Raw genomic sequence first — 24,202 nt, forward strand, 5'->3', positions numbered from 1 at the left:
AGGTAAGGACACTACGGGAACGGAGGACAGGTGAGATATTGGCTATGTGCGCACGTTGCGTACAGTCACTGCAGAAATTTCTGCAGCGATCTGAAGAGCACACGTGCGCTTCAAAATCGCTGCAGAAAATGTCCGTAGTGAAAAAAAAAAAAGCCGATTCCATGCGCTCTGCCTGCAGCTCCTGCCATAGACAGTGCAGGAGCTGCCGGCAAAGCGCACGGAAGAAGTGACATGTCACTTCCTAGAACGCGCGCTTTGGGCAGCAGCCGAAGCGCTGCACTCTAAGACGCCACGTGCGCACGGCTCCAGCACAATCTCCATAGATTATGCAGGGGACGCAGGACGCATGCAGTTACGCTGCGTTACAAAGTGCAGCGTAACTGCATCTAATTACGCAACGTGCGCACATAGCCTAAGAGTGTGAGTGTGTGTGTGTGTGTGTGTGAACAACGGCATAATAAAGGGACAACAATGGGACCTGAATGAGGACATTACTAAAGCATGGGGCACATTACTAAAGAATGGTCACATTACTTCAAAGGGGACAAAGATGGGGCACTTTACTACAAGGGGGGGACAAAGATGGGGCACAATACTATAAAGCAGAAGGATGGGGCACATTACTATAGGGCAGAAAGATGGGGCACATCACTACAGGGCAGAAGGATGGGGCACATCACTACAGGGCAGAAGGATGGGGCACATCACTACAGGGCAGAAGGATGGGGCACATCACTATAGGGCAGAAGGATGGGGCACAATACCATACGACAGAAGGATGAGGCACATTACTACATTTTATTGGTATATATTTTTCTTTTTTAAATTTTCCAGTAGCTGCTGCATTTTCAACCCTAGGCTTATACTCGAGTCAGTAAGGTTTCCCAGTCTCTTGTGGCAAAATTAGGGGCCGCGATTTATACTCGAGCATATACGGCATAATAAAATGGTTGGTGTCATTCAAAAAAATACAGGTAGGCCTACAAAAAAAAAACAAAAAAACACAAGCCCCCATATGGCTTTAAGTGACGTTTATATTATATATATATATATATATATATATATATACATATATATACATATACACACACACATGCAGACGTACAGACATGCACATACATATATATGTATCCATATATACACACACACACATACATACATACATACATACATACATATATATATTTTACAGCTCTTGTTAGACTGGGAAGCAGAAATTAAGGCACAAACACAAAGAATCGCTCAGTTAAGAAAACACAATTCAAAATAGCGTCCACTAACGTAAATTGTTATTGGGAACCAAAAACTGCATGAGACTGTAGACCCCTACCGTGAATAATGCACCAGATTTCAGCAATTTCTTGAGATCCTACAAAGACAAGGATAGAAGCAATTAAAACTGAGTGTGTAATATTATAGAATGGGGAGGCGCACAGGTGGAGAATGCAAAGAAAATGTCTAGTTTCCAGGATTCTACACTTGGATTTCAAGCAGCCAAGGACTGGATAGGATTTTTTTTTTTGTCAAGTAAGATCATAAATTAATAAGAAACAGAAGATATTAGTTTTATAAGGAGCAATAATTTGGGTATTGTAATGTGATAAGTGCCTGCTATTTTTACTAAAAGGGGTCGGCATGGCAGTACCAGACCCTCATGTGCATGCAGATGAGGTGCTCTGCCTGTAGAAAACAATGGGAGGCCGTAGCGTACCAAGCAACAGAGCATAGTAGTGCCCGCTCATCACTAGTTACCAGTACCAAGCAACAGAGCATAGTAGTGCCCGCTCATCACTAGTTACCAGTACCAAGCAACAGAGCATGGTAGTGCCCACTCATCACTAGTTACCAGTACCAAGCAACAGAGCATGGTAGTGCCCGCTCATCACTAGTTACCAGTACCAAGCAACAGAGCATGGTAGTGCCCGCTCATCACTAGTTACCAGTACCAAGCAACAGAGCATGGTAGTGCCCGCTCATCACTAGTTACCAGTACCGAGCAACAGAGCATGATAGTGCTCGCTCATCACAAGTTACCAGTACCAAGCAACAGAGCATGGTAGTGCCCGCTCATCACTAGTTACCAGTACCAAGCAACAGAGCATGGTAGTGCCCGCTCATCACTAGTTACCAGTACCGAGCAACAGAGCATGGTAGTGCCTGCTCATCACTAGTTACCAGTACAGAGCACCCGAGCATGGTAGTGCCCGCTCATCACTAGTTACGAGTACCGAGCAACCGAGCATGGTAGTCCCCGCTCACCACTAGTTACCAGTACCGAGCAACAGAGCATGGTAGTGCCCGCTCACCACTAGTTACCAGTACCGAGCACCCCGAGCATGGTAGTGCCCGCTCATCACTAGATATGAGTACTCAGCATCCAAGTATGGTAGTGCCCGCTCATCACTAGTTACGAGTACAGAGCACCTGAGCATGGTAGTGCCCGCTCATCACTAGATACGAGTACTCAGTACCCGAGCATGGTAGTGCCCGCTCATCACTAGATACGAGTACAGAGCACCCAAGCATGGTAGTGCCCACTCATCAATACTTATAGGACTTATCATACTGAGAGCTCAACTATGTGCGAGTCCATTACATCTCAGACTAAAGGATTATGGGGCTTAGCGTCCAAACTCTATGGCATCTGTAAATCCCATTCTTAGTAAGAAGTGACCGTGCAAAACAATTTCAAGCAGCCAATAACCCATTAGGGAGCCTTTCTTCCCCCATTGAAGCCTAGAAGCGTTCTGGAAGAATGAGTAGTGCAAACTGGGAAGATAAAAAGTGTGAGAAACCTGGCTGGGGCCCATAACAACCAATCACAGAAATGAGCTTTAGGATATAAATAAAAAATTAAATATTATACTTTTTTTATTTTTAAATCAAATAATATTAAAGGCAGCATTTTTGTATTTGAAGATGGTTGCAAAGCCTCCAAGGTTATCCATCAACCAATAACAGTGCAGCTTTCATTTTACTATGGCTGGTTCACAATTGAAAGCCGAGCACTGATTGGCTGCTATGGGCAAATGTGGATTGTTCATCTAGGCTGTGCGCCTATTATACTAATACAGTGTGTGTGTGTGTGTGTATATATTACACACACACACACACACACACACATACATCTAATATGTACAGTGCCTTGCGAAAGTATTCAGCCCCTTGAATTTTTCAACCTTTTCCCACATTTCAGGCTTTAAACATAAAGATAGAAATGTTAATGTTCTGGTGAAGAATCAACAACAAGTGGGACACAATTGTGAAGGTGAATGATATTTATTGCTTATTTTACATTTTTATAAAAAAATAAATAAACAGAAAATTATGGCGTGCAATATTATTCATCCCCTTTAAGTTAATACTTTGTAGCGCCACCTTTTGCTGTGATTACAGCTGCAAGTCGCTTGGGGTATGTCTGGATCAGTTTTGCACATCGAGAGACTGAAATTCGTGCCCATTCTTCCTTTGCAAACAGCTGGAGCTGAGTGAGGTTGGATGGAGAGTGTTTGTGAACAGCAGTTTTCAGCTCTTTCCACAGATTCTCGATTGGGTTCAGGTCTGGACTGTGACTTGGCCATTCTAACACCTGGATATGTTTATTTGTGAAACATTCCATTGTAGATTTTGCTTTATGTTTGGGATCATTGTCTTGTTGAAAGACAAATCTCCGTCCCAGGCTCAGGAATTTTGCAGACTCCAACAGGTTTTCTTCAAGAATGGTCCTGTATTTGGCTCCATCCATCTTCCCATCAATTTTAACCATCTTCCCTGTCCCTGCTGAAGAAAAGCGGGCCCAAACCATGATGCTGCCACCACCATGTTTGACAGTGGGGATGGTGTGTTCAGGGTGATGAGCTGTGTTGCTTTTACGCCAAACATATCGCTTGACATTGTGCCCAAATAGTTCGATTTTGGTTTCATCTGACCAGAGCACCTTCTTCCACATGTTTGGTGTCTCCCTGGTGGCTTGTGGAAAACTTTAAATTACACATTTTATAGATATCTTTGAGAAATGGCTTTCTTCTTGCCACTCTTCCATAAAGGCCAGATTTGTGCAATGTACAACTGATTGTTGTCCTCAGACTCAGCCGTAGATCTCTACAGTTCATCCGGAGTGATCATAGGCCTCTTGGCTGCATCTCTGATCATTTTTCTTCTTGTTTGAGATGAACTTTTTGAGGGACGGCCGGGTCTTGGTAGATTTGCAGTGGTAGGATACTCCTTCCATTTCAATATGATCGCTTGCACAGTGCTCCTTGGATGTTTAAAGTTTTGGAAATCGTTTTGTAACCAAATCCGGCTTTAAAACTTCTCCAGTATCACGGACCTGCCTGTGTGTTCCTTGGTCTTCATGATGCTATCTGCACTTTAAACAGAACACAGACTATCACAGAGCAGGGGCGTTTATACAGAGACTTGATTACACACAGGGGATTATATTTATCATCATCAGTCATTTAGGACAACACTGGATCATTCAGAGATCCTCAATGAACTTCTGAAGTGAGTTTGCTGCACTGAAAGTAAAGGGGATGAATAATATTGCACGCCCCAATTTTCAGTTTTTTATTTTTTTACAAAAATTTAAAACAAGCAATACATTTCATTCACTTTCACAATTGTGCCCCACTTGTTGTTGATTCTTCACCAAGACATTAACATTTTTATCTTTACGTTTGAAGCCTGAAATGTGGGAAAAGGTTGAAAAATTCAAGGGGGCCGATTACTTTTGCAATGTAGGTAAAATAAAGATGACCGGTCTTTTGAGCGCTAATGATAGATCTAAAATCTAGGATTTTTTGTAGATAGTAAGGCTTTATTGTTAAAATAAAGCTCTTGTTTTCACAACGCGTTTCAGCAAGATCCACTTGCTTTCCTCAGGTGTAACAAGAGCCAATACACATTAAATTTATAGGTGAAACAAACCCCTTTGGTAGGGCTTATGGGTGTGTCATACATACAAATAATTTAACCCTTAAATATTAAAAGGATAAAAAGTCGGATAAAGTTATATAATATCTATAAAAATTATAAAAAGTCTAAAAACCATAGAACATAATTATCTAATAAAAAACGGGATATATACAACTTATTCTGAAATATAATATAATATGGTACCATAATGAAGGGAATTTTGTTTACTTACCGTAAATTCCTTTTCTTCTAGCTCCTATTGGGAGACCCAGACAATTGGGTGTATAGCTTCTGCCTCCGGAGGCCACACAAAGTATTACACTTGAAAAAAGTGTAACCCCTCCCCTCTGCCTATACACCCTCCCGTGCATCACGGGCTCCTCAGTTTGGTGCAAAAGCAGGAAGGAGGAAACTTATAAATTGGTCTAAGGTAAATTCAATCCGAAGGATGTTCGGAGAACTGAAAACCATGAACCAAAGGAACAATTCAACATGAACAACATGTGTACACAAAAGAACAAACAGCCCGAAGGAAACAGGGGCGGGTGCTGGGTCTCCCAATAGGAGCTAGAAGAAAAGGAATTTACGGTAAGTAAACAAAATTCCCTTCTTCTTTGTCGCTCCATTGGGAGACCCAGGCAATTGGGACGTCCAAAAGCAGTCCCTGGGTGGGTAAAAGAATACCTCAATAACAGAGAGTCGAAAAACGACCCCTTCCTACAGGTGGACAACCGCCGCCTGAAGGACTCGCCTACCTAGACTGGCATCTGCCGAAGCATAGGTATGCACTTGATAGTGTTTTGTGAAGGTGTGCAGACTAGACCAGGTAGCTGCCTGACACAACTGCTGAGCCGTATCCCGGTGTCGCAATGCCCAGGACGCACCCACGGCTCTGGTAGAATGGGTTTTCAGCCCCGAAGGAAGAGGAAGCCCCGAAGAACGGTAGGCTTCAAGAATCGGTTCCTTGATCCACCGAGCCAAAGTTGACTTGGAAGCCTGCGAACCCTTACGCTGGCCAGCGACAAGGACAAAGAGCGCATCTGAACGGCGCAGGGGCGCCGTGCGAGACACGTAGAGCCGGAGTGCTCTCACTAGATCTAATGAATGCAAATCCTTTTCACACTGGTGAACTGGATGAGGACAAAAAGACGGTAAGGAGATATCCTGATTGAGATGAAAAGGAGATACCACCTTAGGGAGAAACTCCGGGATAGGACGCAGAACCACCTTATCCTGGTGAAAAACCAGGAAAGGAGATTTGCATGACAGCGCTGCAAGCTCCGACACTCTTCGGAGTGAAGTAATTGCCACAAGAAAAGCCACCTTCTGCGAAAGACGTGATAAAGAGACATCCCTCAGCGGCTCGAAAGGTGGTTTTTGAAGAGCCATTAACACCCTGTTAAGGTCCCAGGGTTCCAGCGGACGCTTGTAGGGTGGAACTATGTGGCAAACTCCCTGCAGGAACGTGCGGACCTGCGGAAGCCTTGCCAGGCGCTCTTGAAAAAATACTGAGCGCCGATACTTGTCCCTTGAGAGAGCCGAGTGACAAACCCTTGTCCATTCCGGATTGAAGGAATGAAAGAAAAATGGGTAAGGCAAAAGGCCAGGGAGTAAAACCCTTATCAGAGCACCAGGACAAGAAGATCCGCCACGACCTGTAATAGATCTTGGCGGACGTTGGTTTCCTGGCCTGTCTCATAGTGGCAATGACATCCTGCGATAAACCCGACGACGCTAGGAGCCAGGACTCAATGGCCACACAGTCAGGTTGAGGGCCGCAGAATTCAGATGGAAAAACGGCCCTTGTGACAGCAGGTCTGTGCGGTCTGGAAGCGCCCACGGCTGACCCACCGTGAGATGCCACAGATCCGGATACCACGACCGCCTCGGCCAATCTGGAGCGACGAGAATGGCGCGACGACAGTCGGATCTGATCTTGCGTAACACTCTGGGCAACATCGCCAGAGGAGGAAACACATAAGGGAGTCGAAACTGCGACCAATCCTGAACTAACGCGTCCGCCACCAGAGCTCTGTGATCTTGAGAACGTGCCATGAAGGCCGGAGCCTTGTTGTTGTGCCGTGACGCCATGAGATCGACGTCCGGCGTTCCCCAGCGGCGACAGATCTCTCGAAACACGTCTGGGTGAAGAGACCATTCCCCCGCATCCATGCCCTGACGACTGAGAAAGTCTGCTTCCCAGTTTTCTACGCCCGGGATGTGAACTGCGGAGATGGTGGAGGCTGTGGCCTCCGCCCACAGCAGAATCCGCCGGACTTCCTGGAAGGCTTGACGGCTGCGCGTGCCGCCCTGGATGTTGATGTACGCGACCGCCGTGGCGTTGTCCGACTGTATGCGGATCTGCCTGCCCTCCAGCCACCGATGGAACGCCTTTAGGGCTAGATACACTGCCCTTATCTCCAGAACATTGATCTGAAGGGAGGACTCTATCGGAGTCCAGGTTCCCTGAGCCCTGTGGTGGAGAAAAACCGCTCCCCACCCTGACAGGCTCGCGTCCGTCGTGACCACAGCCCAGGATGGGGGCAGGAAGGATTTTCCCTGCGATAGAGAAGTGTGAAGAAGCCACCACTGAAGAGAGGTTTTGGCTGCAAGGGAAAGAGAGACGTTCCTGTCGAGGGACGTCGACCTCCTGTCCCATTTGCGGAGAATGTCCCATTGGAGTGGGCGCAGATGGAACTGCGCGAAGGGCACTGCCTCCATTGCTGCCACCATCTTCCCCAGGAAGTGCATGAGGCGCCTCAAGGGGTGTGACTGACCCCGAAGAAGAGATTGCACCCCTGTCTGCAGCGAAAGCTGTTTGTCCAGCGGTAGCTTGACTACCGCTGAGTGAGTATGAAACTCCATCCCGAGGTAAGTCAGTGATTGGGTCGGTGTCAACTTGGACTTTGGGAAGTTGATGATCCACCCGAACCGCTGGAGCCAGAGCGACGGTCAGGCTGTGTTGCCACGCCACCCGGGAGGGTGCCCTGACTAGGAGATCGTCTAAGTAAGGGATCACCGAGTGGCCCTGAGAGTGTAGGACCGCCACAACGGATGCCATGACCTTGGTGAAGACTCGTGGGGCTGTCGCCAGTCCGAAAGGCAGTGCCACGAACTGAAGGTGTTCGTCCCCGATGGCGAAACGCAGGAAGCGTTGATGCTGGGGTGCGATCGGCACATGGAGATAAGCATCCTTGATGTCGATTGATGCTAGGAAGTCTCCTTGTGACATCGAAGCGATGACCGAGCGGAGAGATTCCATCCGAAACCTTCTGGTGCTCACATGCCTGTGGGACTTGGCTGAGGGCTGAAAGGACCGAAACCTCGGTTGTATTTTCCGTTGCTGAGGTCTCTTCGGTTTGGACTGGGGTAAGGACGAGTCCTTTCCCTTGGATTCCTTAATTTCATCCAATCGTTCGCCAAACAAATCGGTCGCCAGAAAACGGCAAACCGGTTAAGAACTTCTTGGAAGCAGAGTCTGCCTTCCATTCGCGTAGCCACATGGCCCTGCGGACTGCCACCGAATTAGCGGATGCTACCGCTGTACGGCTAGCAGAGTCCAGGACGGCGTTCATGGCGTAGGACGAAAAAGCAGACGCCTGAGAAGTCAAAGACGCAACTTGCGGAGCAGAGGTACGTGTGACCGCATTAATCTCAGACAGACAAGCTGAGATAGCTTGGAGTGCCCACACGGCTGCAAAGGCCGGGGCAAAAGACGCGCCTGTGGCTTCATAGATGGATTTCACCAGGAGCTCTATCTGCCTGTCAGTGGCATCCTTGAGCGATGAGCCATCTGCAACTGATACTACAGATCTAGCCGCCAGTCTAGAGACTGGAGGATCCACCTTGGGACATTGAGCCCAACCCTTAACGACGTCAGAGGGGAAGGGGTAACGTGTGCGATGGAACGCCTTGTGAAACAAGCGCTCCATGCACCGTCCCCATGGGGACACAGAGTACCTTTAGATGCAGGGCCCTGTCCCTGAGGATACAAAGACTCCTGTCCGGCAGATAACCACAGGGGCTGCGGAGGGAGCCCGGTCCCAGTGAATGGATGACCGGTTAGGATCCCACTTCTCCCAGAGCCTCTAAGGGATGGGGAAGGAAAACGGCATGTGGCTCCAGCCTCTGTACCCGCAATGGGTACCTCAACCTTAACAGCACCGCCGACTTAGTGGGGTGAGAAGGGAGCATGCCGGGGGCCCTGTGGGGGCCCTCTTTTCTTCCAACCGATAAAATCAGCAGCTGCTGCTGACTAAAATGGGAGCATGAGTGGATGTGTGCCTCCTTCCACACAAAGCTTAAAACTGAGGAGCCCGTGATGCACGGGAGAGTGTATAGGCAGAGGGGAGGGGTTACACTTTTTTCAAGTGTAATACTTTGTGTGGCCTCCGGAGGCAGAAGCTATACACCCAATTGTCTGGGTCTCCCAATGGAGCGACAAAGAAAAAATTGTTTAAACTGAGTATACCCTTTTTCCTATTATAATATATGTGCAGATATACAGATATGGGAGATTATCAGGTTCTTATTATCATGTTCTTTGTCAAAATTTCTTTTACCCATTTATTTTGTAATATTACCAGTATCTCTTGATTTTTCAATAAATTTGTATTTTTTCCTCAACATACATACAGCTTATTAATATTATATTTTATTCATATTTTTTCTTTTTATCCTTTATTCATTTTTAATTTATTTGTTTATATGTATATATATATATTGTATGTGCACATATATATATATATATAGTCCCATGTATACTTATTCTTATGCACGTATTTTCCTATGGAATTATTTTCTGAATGGATATATTTATTATCAATATTTAGCAACATTATCTATCATTACATTGTGGCCTTCCGGAGCTAACGTGCCCAATTTGAAGATCCAATAGCTTACTTTTTTAATGAGTTTATTCACTGACCGTGAAATCTTTATTGTCAATAGAATCTATAATTGTAAGTTTCATTTTTGGATCCCTATTATGTACATTGGTGTAGTGTCTTGATACACTATGTAGGGGGTATCCATTTTTTATATTATGTCGGTGTTTATTCAACCGTGCATGCATTTCTTGAATAGTTCTTCCCACGTATTGGATACCACAAGGGCACTCCAACAAATAAACTACATATGTAGAGTGGCAATCATATCTGTGTTTTATTGTGAAGGTTTCCCTTGTAGTTTTTGACATATATGTTTTGTCTCCTCTTGTGATTACCTGGCAGCATAGACATTTTGATGTATGGCATGGGTAGCAATCCCAATGGTTTTGGTTGCTCATCTTAGCAGTTAGAGGTTTCTGAACAGTGTTACTTGGTGCAATTAAATTACCCAGACTCCTATTTTTCTTGTATATGATAATGGGTCTGTTTGGTATATAATCTGTTAATATGGGGTCACTTTTTAATATAAACCAGTATTTTTTGATTAGCCTCTCAATATGAGTTCTTGGTTGGCAGAATGTAGTAACGAGACTCCATTTAGATAATTTGGATTTTTCATCCTTATTCATATCATTCACTTGTTTAGGTTGTACACATTTCCTGGGTAAGGGGATTTGTTTTTTTTGTATGCATCCTGTATCAATCTTTTAGGATATCCCTTTTCCAGCGGGAGGACGCAGAGCCGATCTGAGTAGGTTGAAATTAGTTGGATGTTAGAGCTATTCTAGCTGGAGAATCAGAAACCACTGTTAGGCTGCTTTCACACATCCGGCTTGAGCTCTGCGGCTCAATCCGGCTGTGCAAGCTATGCAACGGATGCGGTGAAAACACCGCATCCTTTGCATAAGTTTTTCCTTTGTGGCCAGTCCGGTTTTTGCCGCTTGCGGCATGCTACTGAGCATGCGCAGTGGCAAAAACCGCATGCGGCGGTTGGATGCGGTTATTGCCGCATCGCGCCGCATCCGGCCGCCATAGGCATGCATTGAAAAATGCGCCGCATCGGCCGAATGCGGCGTGATGCGGTTTTTTTTGCCGCACGAAAAAACGTGCCAGGCAACGTTCCATCCGGCCGCCGCATCGGCTAAATCTGACGCATGCGGCAAAAACCGGACGGAACGCAAGGCCATGCGGCACAATGCGGCACTAATTAAAGTCTATGCAGGAAAATCGCAACCGGCAGCAAAAAAAAACGGTTGCGATTTTCCTGCAAAGTGCCAGATTGTACCGCATTGCAGAAACCGGAGGTGTGAAAGCAGCCTTAAATGTATTATTAATCAACCTCCAAAGTTGGAAGGGTAAAAAAAAATAATATAGCGCAATGTCCACAATCCATGTAACTGCAAGTTAGGACAAAAAAATGTGACCTTTCGAAATGATAATACCAAGTAAACCAACAATATAGATACAAAAAGGATACTCTAACAGGATGAGTCCACCAAAAGGGGAACTGATTGCAACGGAGAAAAGAAGGGAATTTTGTTTACTTACCGTAAATTCCTTTTCTTCTAGCTCCTATTGGGAGACCCAGACAATAATTGGGTGTATAGCTTCTGCCTCCGGAGGCCACACAAAGTATTACACTTGAAAAAGTGTAACCCCTCCCCTCTGCCTATACACCCTCTGGTGCATCACGGGCTCCTCAGTTTTGGTGCAAAAGCAGGAAGGAGGAAACTTATAAATTGGTCTAAGGTAAATTCAATCCGAAGGATGTTCGGAGAACTGAAAACCATGAACCAAAAGAACAATTCAACATGAAAAACATGTGTACACAAAAGAACAAACAGCCCGAAGGGAACAGGGGCGGGTGCTGGGTCTCCCAATAGGAGCTAGAAGAAAAGGAATTTACGGTAAGTAAAAAAAATTCCCTTCTTTGTCGCTCCATTGGGAGACCCAGACAATTGGGACGTCCAAAAGCAGTCCCTGGGTGGGTAAAAGAATACCTCGATAAAAAGAGCCGAAGACGACCCCCTCTTACAGGTGGGCAACCGCCGCCTGAAGGACTCGCCTACCTAGACTGGCGTCTGCCGAACCATAGGTATGCACCTGATAGTGTTTCGTGAAAGTGTGCAGACTAGACCAGGTAGCTGCCTGACACACCTGCTGAGCCGTCGCCCGGTGCCGTAATGCCCAGGACGCACCCACGGCTCTGGTAGAATGGGCTTTCAGCCCTGAAGGAAGCGGAAGCCCAGAAGAACGGTAGGCTTCCAGAATCGGTTCCTTGATCCACCGAGCCAAGGTTGACTTGGAAGCCTGCGAACCCTTACGCTGGCCAGCGACAAGGACAAAGAGAGCATCTGAACGGCGCAGGGGCGCCGTGCGAGACACGTAGAGCCGGAGTGCTCTCACCAGATCTAATGAGTGCAAGTCCTTATCACATTGGTGAATTGGATTAGGGCAAAATGAAGGTAAGGAGATATCCTGATTGAGATGAAAAGGGGATACCACCTTAGGGAGAAATTCCGGAACAGGACGCAGAACCACCTTAATCCTGGTGAAAAACCAGGAAGGGGGCTTTGCATGACAGCGCTGCCAGCTCCGACACTCTACGGAGCGATGTAACTGCCACTAGAAAGGCCACCTTCTGCGAAAGACGTGATAAAGAGACATCCCGCAGCGGCTCGAAAGGTGGCTTCTGAAGAGCCGTTAGCACCCTGTTAAGGTCCCAGGGTTCCAGCGGACGCTTGTAAGGTGGGACTATGTGGCAAACTCCCTGCAGGAATGTGCGGACCTGCGGAAGTCTGGCTAGACGCTTTTGAAAAAATACGGATAGCGCCGATACTTGTCCCTTGAGAGAGCCGAGAGACAAACCCTTGTCCATTCCGAATTGAAGGAATGAAAGAAAAGTGGGTAAGGCAAAAGGCCAGGGAGTAAAACCATTATCAGAGCACCAGGATAAGAAGATCCTCCAAGACCTGTGATAGATCTTGGCGGACGTTGGGTTCCTGGCCTGTCTCATGGTGGCAATGACATCTTGAGATAACCCTGAGGACGCTAGGAGCCAGGACTCAATGGCCACACAGTCAGGTTGAGGGCCACAGAATTCAGATGGAAAAACGGCCCTTGTGACAGCAAGTCTGGACGGTCTGGGAGCGCCCACGGTTGACCCACCGTGAGATGCCACAGATCCGGGTACCACGACCTCCTCGGCCAATCTGGAGCGACGAGAATGGCGCGACGACAGTCGGACCTGATTTTTCGCAGCACTCTGGGCAGTATCGCCAGAGGAGGAAATACATAAGGCAGTCGAAACTGCGACCAATCCTGAACTAATGCGTCCGCCGCCAGAGCTCTGTGATCTTGAGGCCGGGCCATGAATGCCGGGACTTTGTTGTTGTGCCGTGACGCCATGAGATCGACGTCCGGCGTTCCCCAGTGGCGACAGATCTCTCGAAACACGTCTGGGTGAAGAGACCATTCCCCCGCGTCCATGCCCTGACGACTGAGAAAATCTGGTTCCCAGTTTTCTACGCCCGGGATATGAACTGCGGAGATGGTGGAAGCTGTGGCTTCCACCCACTGCAGAATCCGCCTGACTTCCTGGAAGGCATGACGACTGCGAGTGCCGCCTTGGTGGTTGATGTAAGCGACGGCAGTGGCGTTGTCCGACTGGATACGGATCTGCCTGCCCTCCAGCCACCGATGAAAAGCCAATAGGGCTAGATACACTGCCCTTATCTCCAGAATATTGATCTGAAGGGATGACTATCGGAGTCCAGGTTCCCTGAGCCCTGTGGTGGAGAAATACCGCCCCCCACCCTGACAGGCTCGCGTCCGTGGTGACCACAGCCCAGGTTGGGGGTAGGAAGGATTTTCCCTGCGACAGAAAGTTGGGAAGGAGCCACCACTGAAGTGACGTCTTGGTTGCAAGGGAAAGGGAGACGTTCCTGTCGAGGGAAGTCGACCTCCTGTCCCATTTGCGGAGAATGTCCCACTGGAGTGGCCGCAGATGGAATTGCGCGAAGGGCACTGCCTCCATCGCTGCCACCATCTTCCCCAGGAAGTGCATGAGGCGCCTCAAGGGGTGTGACTGGCCCCGAAGAAGAGATTGCACCCCTGACTGCAGAGAAAGCTGTTTGTCCAGCGGTAGCATGACTACTGCTGACTGAGTATGAAACTCCATCCCGAGGTAAGTCAGTGATTGGGTCGGTGTCAACTTGGATTTTGGGAAGTTGATGATCCACCCGAACTGCTGGAGCGTCGCCAGAGCGACGGTAAGGCTGTTTTGACACGCCATCTGAGAAGGCGCCCTGACTAGAAGATCGTCTAAGTAGGGAATCACCGAGTGGCCCTGAGAGTGTAGGACCGCCACAACGGATGCCATGACCTTGGTGAACACCCGTGGGGCTGTCGCCAGGCCGAAAGCAATGCCACGAACTGAAGGTGCTCGTCCCCGATGGCGAAACGCAAAAAGCGTTGATGTTCGGGTGCGATCGGCACATGGAGATAAGCATCCTTGATGTCGATCAATGCTAGGAAGTCTCCTTGTGACATCGATGCGATGACCGAGCGGAGAGATTCCATTCGAAACAGTCTTCTGCTCACATGTCTGTTGAGTAATTTGAGGTCCAGAACGGGACAGAATGAACCGTCCTTCTTTGGCACCACGAACAAGTTGGAGTAAAAGCCGCGACCATGTTCCTGGGGGGGAACAGGGGTCACAACTCCTTCTGTCTTCAGAGCGTCCACCGCCTGAAAAAGTGCATCGGCCCGCGCGGGGGGCGGAGAGGTTCTGAAGAAACGAGTCGGGGGACGAGAGCTGAACTCTATCCTGTAACCGTGAGACAGAATGTCTCTCACCCATCGGTCTTGAACATGTGGCCACCAGGCGTCGCAAAAGCGGGAGAGCCTGCCACCGACCGAGGATGCGGTTCGGGGATGCCGAGAGTCATGAAGAGGCCGCCTTGGAGGCATTGCCTCCGGCGGGTTTTTGGGGCGTGACTTAGCCCGCCACGCAAAGGAGTTCCTCTGGCCTTTCTCCGGCCTGTTGGACGAAGAGGATTGGGGCTTGGCGGAGGGACGAAAGGACCGAAACCTCGATTGTATTTTCCGTTGCTGAGGTCTCTTCGGTTTGGACTGGGGTAAGGAGGAGTCCTTTCCCTTGGATTCCTTAATAATCTCATCCAATCGTTCGCCAAACAATCGGTCGCCAGAAAACAGCAAACCGGTTAAGAACTTCTTGGAAGCCGAGTCTGCCTTACATTCGCGCAGCCACATGGCCCTGCGGACTGCCACAGAATTAGCGGATGCCACCGCTGTACGGCTAGCAGAGTCTAGAACTGCGTTCATGGCGTAGGAAGAAAAGGCTGACGCCTGAGAAGTCAAAGACGCAACCTGCGGAGCAGAATTACGTGTGACAGCATTAATCTCAGCCAGACAAGCTGAGATAGCTTGGAGTGCCCACACGGCTGCAAAAGCCGGGGCAAAAGACGCGCCCGTGGCTTCATAGATGGATTTCACCAGGAGCTCTATCTGCCTGTCAGTGGCATCTTTTAGCGATGAGCCATCTGCAACCGATACCACAGATCTAGCCGCCAATCTAGAGACTGGAGGATCCACCTTGGGACATTGAGCCCAACCCTTAACTACGTCAGAGGGGAAGGGGTAACGTGTGTCAGTAAGGCGCTTAGTAAAGCGCTTGTCCGGAACCGCTCTGGGCTTCTGGACAGCATCTCTGAAGTTAGAGTGATCGAAAAATGCACTCCGTGTACGTTTAGGGAACCGAAACTGGTGTTTCTCCTGCTGAGAAGTCGACTCCTCTACAGGTGGCGGCGGGGGAGATAGATCTAACACCTGGTTGATGGACGAGATAAGGTCATTTACTATGGTGTCCCCTTCAGGTGTATCAAGATTGAGAGCAACGTCAGGTTCAGAGCCCTGAGCTGCGACGTCCGCCTCGTCCTCCAGAGAGTCCTCAAGCTGGGAACCCGAGCAGCGTGAAGAAGTCGGGGAAGATTCCCAGCGAGCCCGCTTAGCCGGTCTGGGACTGTGTTCCGGGCAGGAGTCCTCCACGTGAGACCTAGGGCCCCCCCTGGGGGCGCGCTGCGGCGCGGACAGAGAGGGGCCTGGAGGCGACGATCCAACAGGGCCCGGGGCCTGTGTAAGGACCGGTCTGGACTGCAAAGCTTCTAGCAGCTTGGCAGAGCATTTGTCCATAGACTGAGCCATGGATTGTGAAAGAGACTCAGAGTTTTTCAGCAAAAACGGCAAACTCTGTCCCTGCCGCCTGGACCGGGGGAGCAGGGGGGTCTACCTGAGCCGAGGGTCCCACTAGTGACCGAGGCTCCGGCTGAGCAAGCATAACAGGGGTCGAGCATTGCTCACAGTGAGGGTAGGTGGAACCCGCAGGTAACATAGCCGCACAAGAGGTACAGGTCGCAAAATAACCCTGTGCCTCGGCACCCTTGCTCCTTGTGGACGACATGCTGTTGTCTCCTAGGAGAGTGATCACTGAGGGTATATGGGAAAGGGTATACAGCCCGACCAAACAAATTATATATATATATATATATATATATATATATATCTATTCCGGCACCCTAAGGGGACCAGCAACGGGTGACCGATGCGGCTTACCGACCACTAAAAAGCGGAGCGTGTGTCCTCCAGATTCCCTGCCTTAGGTCTCCCAGAGTTGCAGAGCTCTTTTCAGGTAATCCTCCACCGGCAGAATGCCAAAAAAATGGCTGCCGGAGCTCTCTGGGGAGGAGTGGAGCCGTGGGCGGCGCTAAAAAAGTGCGGGAATCTGGGGTCCCCACAGTGATCAGTGAGGGGGGAGGAAACATATAGGATGCTCCGGCCCTCACAGCCGACGTCAGGCCGGCCGTCCCACCCTTAACCCTGACAGGCAGGCCCGGGGGCGGGATTTTTGCTACTAGGCCGCAATGAAGCCGGGGACTAAATTTAAGACCGCGGCCGACAAGCAGGCGCGGTCGGCGCGGAAGTCCGCCGGTCTTCTCAAATCAGCAGCTGCTGCAGCGTCCGGGATGAAGGCGCTCCATGCACATCCCCCATGGGGACACAGAGTACCTTAGAGATGCAGGGCCCGGTCCCTGAGGATAAACAGACTCCTGTCCGGCAGATTCCCACAGGGGCTGCGGAGGGAGCACGGTCCCAGTAACTGGATGACCGGTCAGGATCCCACTTCTCCCAGAGCCGCTAAGGGATGGTGAAGGAAAACGGCATGAGGCTCCGGCCTTTGTACCCGCAATGGGTACCTCAACCTTAACAGCACCGCCGACTTAGTGGGGTGAGAAGGGAACATGCCGGGGGCCCCGTGGGGGCCCACTTTTCTTCCAACCGATATAATCTAATATGAGAATGCATGAGTGGATGTGTGCCTCCTTCCACACAAAGCATAAAACTGAGGAGCCCGTGATGCACGGAAGGGTGTATAGGCAGAGGGGAGGGGTTACACTTTTAAAGTGTAATACTTTGTGTGGCCTCCGGAGGCAGAAGCTATACACCCAATTATTGTCTGGGTCTCCCAATGGAGCGACAAAGAAAATGCACAGTAAGGCTAGGTTCACACACTGCGTTTTTTTGACGCTGCGTTTTTGTGCGTTTTTGCGGCAAAAACCGCACAAAAACGCACCCGCGGCAAAAAACGCACGCGTTTTGCCGCGATTTGGTGCGTTTTTTTGCTGAGTTTTGCGTTTATCAGTGAACAAAAATAAAAGGTCTGATGTAATTTCCTTCTTCAATGTGTTCTTCATTCTCCACTAGTGTATGCAGAAGAGCAGACAGCTGCAGAACTACAAGGCTCAGCATCCTCCATCCAATAGTGTATGCAGGAGAGCAGACAGCAGCTGTCGAACTACAAGGCTCAGCATCCTCCTTCCAGGACTGTATGCAGGATTTCTTTTCCCCCCCAAACAAAAAAAATGACGTGGGCTTCGCTATATTTTTGTATGCTAGCCGGGTACAGCAGGCAGGTACGGGCTGCCCCCAACCCCCAGCTGCCTATTTGTACCCGGCTGGGAACCCAAAATATAGGGAAGCCCTTTTTTTTTTTTATTTCATGAATTTCATGAAATAATTTTTAAAAAAAAAATGACGTGAGCTTCGCCCGATTTTTGAGTCCAGCCGGGTACAACTAGGCAGCTGGGGATTGGAATCCACAGTGCAGGGTGCCCATGCTTTCTGGGCACCCCCGCTGTGAATTGCAGTCCCGCAGCCACCCCAGAAAATGGCGCTTTCATAGAAGCGCCATCTTCTGGCGCTGTATCCAACTCTTCCAGCTGCCCTGATGCCGGGTGGCTAGCTGGGTAATAATGGGGTTAGGGCTAGCTGTATAGCTGGCCCTAAGCCCGAAATTCATGGTGTCACGCCAATATTAGACATGGCCACCATGAATTTCTAGTAAAGATTAAAGAAAAACACAAGACACAGAAAAATATTTTTATTAGAAATAAAACACAACACAATTAGTGACTCCATCTTTATTGAAATAAAGAACCCCCCCTCCGCAGTAATCCTGGGTCAAGGGTCCCGCGCCGTCCAATCCGGATCCAATATCATCTGATCGGTTTGCTGGAGGGCAAAGCGATCAGATGATGTGTCATGTTCTAGGGGCTGAAGCACATCACACATCAGCTGATTGTATAAAAGCCGTTTATACAATCAGCAGATGCATCGGTGCAAAAAAAAAAAAAACTTATTTATGTGCTGATTACCGGAAGCTCCTGGAGCGATGGGGCGGGAGTCTGATCCTGTCCGATCGCTGCAGCAGCTGCCGGTAATCAGGGATGAAGTCTCCTGACGCATCCGCTGATAGCTTAAACCGGCCGGGGCGCCCGCGTCACCGCGATACTTACGATCACCTGATGCGTCAGGTGACTGCATCAGGTGATCCATCGCCAGGTCCTGCATCTATCGGAGGTGTCCCAGCCGTCTGCACACAGCCGGAGCGGCAATACCGTGAGAGGAGATGGGAGCGGGCATGGCACCGGGAGTCTGCAGACAGGTGAGTATAACTTTTTTTTTTTTTTCTACTATTAACTTTTGTTTTCGCAGCCGCTTCCACCTCCCGCCCAGACATGGTGCCGCACGGCAGCTGACATGCACAGGACTGGAGGTGGACGCGGCGGTGACGGTACCGGGAGGATTCACACTTCTGTGTTTACTGACAGAAGGAATCCTCTTCCTGTACATGTCACTTTACTACCCACCTCCTGCGTTTATAGCTGTGTTTTTGGTCTTAGAAACGCACCAAAATGCAGCTATTTGCGTTTCTCATTGCGTCTTTCAACATCCCATTGCACTCAATGGATGAAAAGCGCAGTGAAAAACGTGGGAATAATTGACATGCTGCGTTTTTGTGGCACCACAAAAACGCAGCTGAAAAAAACGCTGTGTGCAGACAGCAAAAATGAAAACTCAGACTTTGCTGGGGAAGCAAAGTCATGCAGTTTTCTGAGCAAAAACGCACCTGAAAACTGCGCAAAAACGCCGCGAAAAACGCACTGTGTGAACTTACCCTAAACTTGGTGTAAAACCCAGGAGCTAGAAGGCACAAGTTGCCAGTTAGGCTATGTGCACACAGTGCGTTTTTTGTCTCAAAACTGCATGCCTTTGCTTCCCCTGCAAAGTCTGAGATTTCATTTTTGCTGTCTGCACACATTTTTTAAGCTTGGTTTTTAAGCTTAAAAAAAAACGGACATGTCAATTTTTTTCCTGCGTTTTCCCCCCATGCAATGCATTGGAAAAACGCAGAGATCCAAAACGCACCAAGACGCGGTAAAAACGAATGCGATTTTTGCCGAGGGTGCATTTTTATGCGTTTTTGTGTGTTTTTAGCGGCCAAAAACGCACAAAACTGCAGCGTAATAAAAAAACGCTATGTGCCTAATTAGGATAACATTACCGTTGTGTTGAGAAGTGCGGAAAATCACTGCACAATATATTATTCCACTTGGACATCTTGTGGTATAACCCCCTTTAATACAATTTGTACTGACCTCTTACCACTATCTTCAACTGATAAGAGGATACATTCTGTTTTAAGATAACAATATGCACATGCTTAAAAAAAAAAAAAAAGGTTTTCCCCACTTCTATACATATACACACACACAGACACACACATTTTTCGTTTTATAAGATGCACTCCAAACTTAGAGATAAAAAAGGTAAAAAAACAAAAACACAATAAAATGGGGTCAGTCTTGTACTCCGGTGTTGTCTTACCAGAGGGGGGCAGCAGTGGTGGTGAAGCGGGGTCACAGGACGCAGAGGTTGTTCTGGCGGCGGTGGTCAGTGGTGGCAGCGGCGGGTCAGTAGGGACAGCTGCGGTGGGGGCTCATTTGTAGCACTGGCGGTGACAGCTCGGTGGTGGCAGCGGCAGTGGCAGCTCAGTGGTGGCAGCGCCGGTGACAGCTCATTGGTGGAGCAGGTCGGTGCGGTGTGTCCCACTGTGTCCGTGGTCCCAATTCAAGTGATGCAGTCCGCAGCGGCGTATGCACAGATGGAGCTCTTGGATGAGAGCTCCATCTGCGCACGCGCTAACACCCGGCGTCATCATTTGAAACCGGACCGCGGACACACTGGGACACCTGCCGCACAAACACGGCAGGCCGCGCACTCGCCCAGCCGCACAGAGAAGCAGCTGGCCTCCGGGACAGAGAGGCAGCCGGCACGCAGCCACAGGCACCCGCTTAGACAACCCCACTGGCAGGCTATATTCACACTGCAGGGTCCGCTCTGGAGCGGTGCTGGCGGCAGGTGACAGCTGCGGGCGGCAGCGTTAGATCTCCTGCTCCCGCTCATATAATATGCACAGCCGCTGTCAATCAGCAGTGTAATGCTGAAACTGCATCGCGCTGAGGGGCTGGGGCAGCGGGGCATATTATATCTGCCTGCGCCCTCCTTTGATCGCACATGATCCCCCCTGTGTTAGATATGGCCCCCGTGCTGCTGCCCATAGTAAAATAAAAAAGCTTTACTTACCTCCAGCGCTGATCTCCGGTCTCCTGCTGCTGCTGTCTGTGATAGGGCACATGACCGGCAGCAAGAACCAGGAAGTGCAGGAAGCCGGAGCTTAACTGCAAGGAGGGAGACACGAGGAGGGGCAGCGCTGAGAAGGTAAGGAAAGGGTGTTTTATTTTATTATGGGCAGCACACATGGGGGGCATATCTAACACAGGGGAGATGTGGCATCTATAGTGGCCATGGGCAGCACACATGGGGGGCATATCTAACACAGGGGAGGTGTGCCATCTATAGTGGCCATGGGAAGCACACATGGGGGCCATATCAAACACAGGGGAGGTATACAATCTATAGGGGTCATAGGCAGCAAAGGGGGACGTCTCCCAGCACAAGGGGGCTATATTCAATATAAGGGGGCCATATCCAGATTAAGGGGGGCTAATTTTAGGATGGGGGGCTATGAGGGACATATACCCTATATGATTTGTTAGACGGACACTGGCATTATAAGATGGACCACATTTAACACTAAAAAAATTCTCTTTTCCTTCACCAAATTTGGGGGTGCGTCTTATAATCAGATGCGTCTTATAAAGCGAAAAATACGGTGTGTGTGTGTGTATATATATATATATATATATTATATATATATATATATATATATATATATATATATATATCGGGTATTCTAGAATTTACGTATTGTGTAGTTCATGTATGATTTTTGTTATATATATATATATATATATAGATGTTGTTGTGTGTAGTTACCAAGTGTTTGTGTAGGGGCTGTACATGTTCTGGGTGTGGCGGGGGGTGAGAGCGGTGTTGTATGTGTGTTGCGTGTGTTGCGTTGTTTGTGGAGCGCTGTGTGTCTGTAGCGTTGTGTGTGTGTGTGTGTGTGTTGCGCGGTTTGTGTGGGTGTGGTGTGTTTTGGGGGGAGGTATGTTTTGTGCAATGTGTGTGTTGTGCGGTATGTGCGTATATTTATGTATGCCGCGGTGTTTGTGTGTTGGGTGTTATGTGTGTGCGGCATTGTCTGTGTGTGTGGGTGTCTGTGTATGGCGGTGTTTGTGGTTCTCAGTGTGTGTGTGTGGTGTGTGTGTGTGTTGGGGGGAGGTGTGCACCTCCCATCGTGCTCCATCCCCCATGCTGCGCACGCCCCCTCGTGCCCCATCCCCCATGCTGCGCACCCCCCATCGTGCTCAATCCCCCATGCTGCCCACCCCCCATCATGCTCCATCCCCTATGCTGCGCATTCCCCCATCGTGCTCCATCCCCGATGCTGCGCACCCCCCATCGTGCTCCATCCCCCATGCTGCGCACTCCCTATCGTGCTCCATCCCCCATGCTGCGCACTCCCCATCGTGCTCCATCCCCCATGCTGCGCACTCCCCATCGTGCTCCATCCCCCATGCTGCGCACTCCCCATCGTGCTACATCCCCCATGCTGCGCACCCCATCGTGCTCCATCCCTCATGCTATAATAGTTCTCCTATTATACTCAGAGAGGAGTATAATAGGAGGACTATAATAGGAGGAGTAGTCCTGGGGGAGAGGAGTACAATGCCGGCTCCCTGCACATGTGTACCGGGAGCCGGTGAACGCTGGTAACTATGATACACATTGGGTAACTAAGGGACCTTAGTTACCCGATGTGTATAATGGTTACCAGCGTTTACCGGCTGCGTCAAGATCCCAGCATCGCAAGGTTATGTCTGGCGCTGCTGGGATCCTGACGGAGCCGGTGTACACTGGTAACTATGATACACATCGGGTAACTAATGGACCTTAGTTACCCGATGTGTATAATGGTTACCAGCGTTCACCGACTCCGTCAAGATCCCAGCATCGCAAGGTTATGTCTGGCGCTGCTGGGATCGTGACGGAGCCGGTGTACACTGGTAACTATGATACACATCAGGTAAGTAAGGGACCTTAGTTACCCGATGTGTATAATGGTTACCAGCGTACACCGGGTCCGTCACGATCCCAGCAGCGCAAGGTTATGTCTGGCGATGCGTGCGGAGGGCCGGGGCGAGCGGCCAATCCATGCGGAGGGCGGGGCCAGGCCGAGGCGAGCGACCAATCCGTGGGGGGGGGCGGAGCCGAGGCGAGCGGCCAATCCGTGCGGGGGGGGCGGGGCCATGGCGAGCCCAGTGGCCAATCAGCTTTGTGTCACCGTAAGGACACAATTTTGGAGCAAGACAGACAGAGACAGACAGACAGAATAAGGCAATTATATATATAGATATATATATATATATATACATACACACACACAAATTTTGTTATTTTTTTTACCGTATATACCTACCACTTCTAGCTGTGTAAGTCCTTGACGCTCCATTAACTTCTGGATGCCCCTGTACTGCTTTATGTCAATCGTTAAGCCCTATATAGCCATAAAAATGGAAAAAAAGGGGGGGTGGGCAAGAAAAATGTATTAAAATACATATATATTAGTTTTAAAACACAGACTAAATGAAATCTGTCTAACAGAAATTATCTCCGACATAATTTAAGTCTCCAACTTCCAGCCTGACATTGAGAAGTGGTCTGGTTTTACTTAAAAGCAGCAATTTAAAAATCTAATAGATACATGTCAGCCGAAGCCGGCATTATGTAGAAGAGAGGGAACAAAATGAAAATGGTACCATCTCCTTAAGCTGATGGAAGTATTGTCTCAGATGCTCCTCCATGGCCTGTGCCTCTGAGTCACTCATTCTGTCAATCACGTAATACAGAAAATAGCCAATAAATTCTGCAGCAAGGAAGGAGAGAAAAAAAAAAGAGAAAGCATTCTGGTGAAATTACTGGGACTGTCATGTTATCAAGATTAATTTATAAGAAATCATTTTGGTGTGAGATGTCACCCTGATGAGAGGCTGCAACGGCAACAATGATCACTGAGGCATAGAGATTATGTGGTGGGGAGCACATATCTAACTGGTGACTGAAAAGAATATTAATTATTTTCAGACCCACTGACAGCTTTTCACCACTACATTTTGCTTGAAGCTTATTGTTTTGTTTTGTTTTTTTTTTACCCTCTTCAATAACTGCAAGGCAGGACAGGCAACCCACCCAAAAAATCATGTAAAGACACGAGGATCGGGTGCAAGTGGAAGACCTTAACCCCGTCCCCTGCACATTTCAGGCCTTAATGACCAAAATAAAAATAGCAATTTTAGTATGCCTTAATTTAACAGGTTATATAAGCTTGTAGAAATTGGATATGGGATTTTTTTTTTTTTTTTTTTGGGGGGGGGGGGGGGGGGGGGAGATTTTTTTTCTATAATTTTTTACAAAAAAGGCCAAAAAAGAACAGAGAACAGATTTTTTTTTCTTTCAATTTCATGTGTAATCATTTTAAAAGTTTTTACTGTTAAATGACTTTGGATTTATAT

At 48.7% G+C, this 24,202-nt stretch overlaps 1 protein-coding gene across 1 annotated transcript in view; it reads right to left on the bottom strand.

The window, feature by feature from the left end:
* Window positions 1-24,202, bottom strand: part of LRPPRC (leucine rich pentatricopeptide repeat containing) — a 334,390-nt gene that overhangs the window by 163,969 nt on the left and 146,219 nt on the right. Inside the window, exons 17-19 of the mRNA XM_075339187.1 lie at window positions 23,450-23,556; window positions 23,110-23,187; window positions 1,331-1,369 (exon numbers count right to left, since the gene is read on the bottom strand). Of these exons, the coding sequence (XP_075195302.1) occupies window positions 1,331-1,369; window positions 23,110-23,187; window positions 23,450-23,556 (224 nt within the window). The remainder of the gene's footprint in view (window positions 1-1,330; window positions 1,370-23,109; window positions 23,188-23,449; window positions 23,557-24,202) is intronic.

Source organism: Anomaloglossus baeobatrachus, chromosome 3 (assembly GCF_048569485.1).
Source record: "Anomaloglossus baeobatrachus isolate aAnoBae1 chromosome 3, aAnoBae1.hap1, whole genome shotgun sequence".
Taxonomy (NCBI): domain Eukaryota; kingdom Metazoa; phylum Chordata; class Amphibia; order Anura; family Aromobatidae; genus Anomaloglossus; species Anomaloglossus baeobatrachus.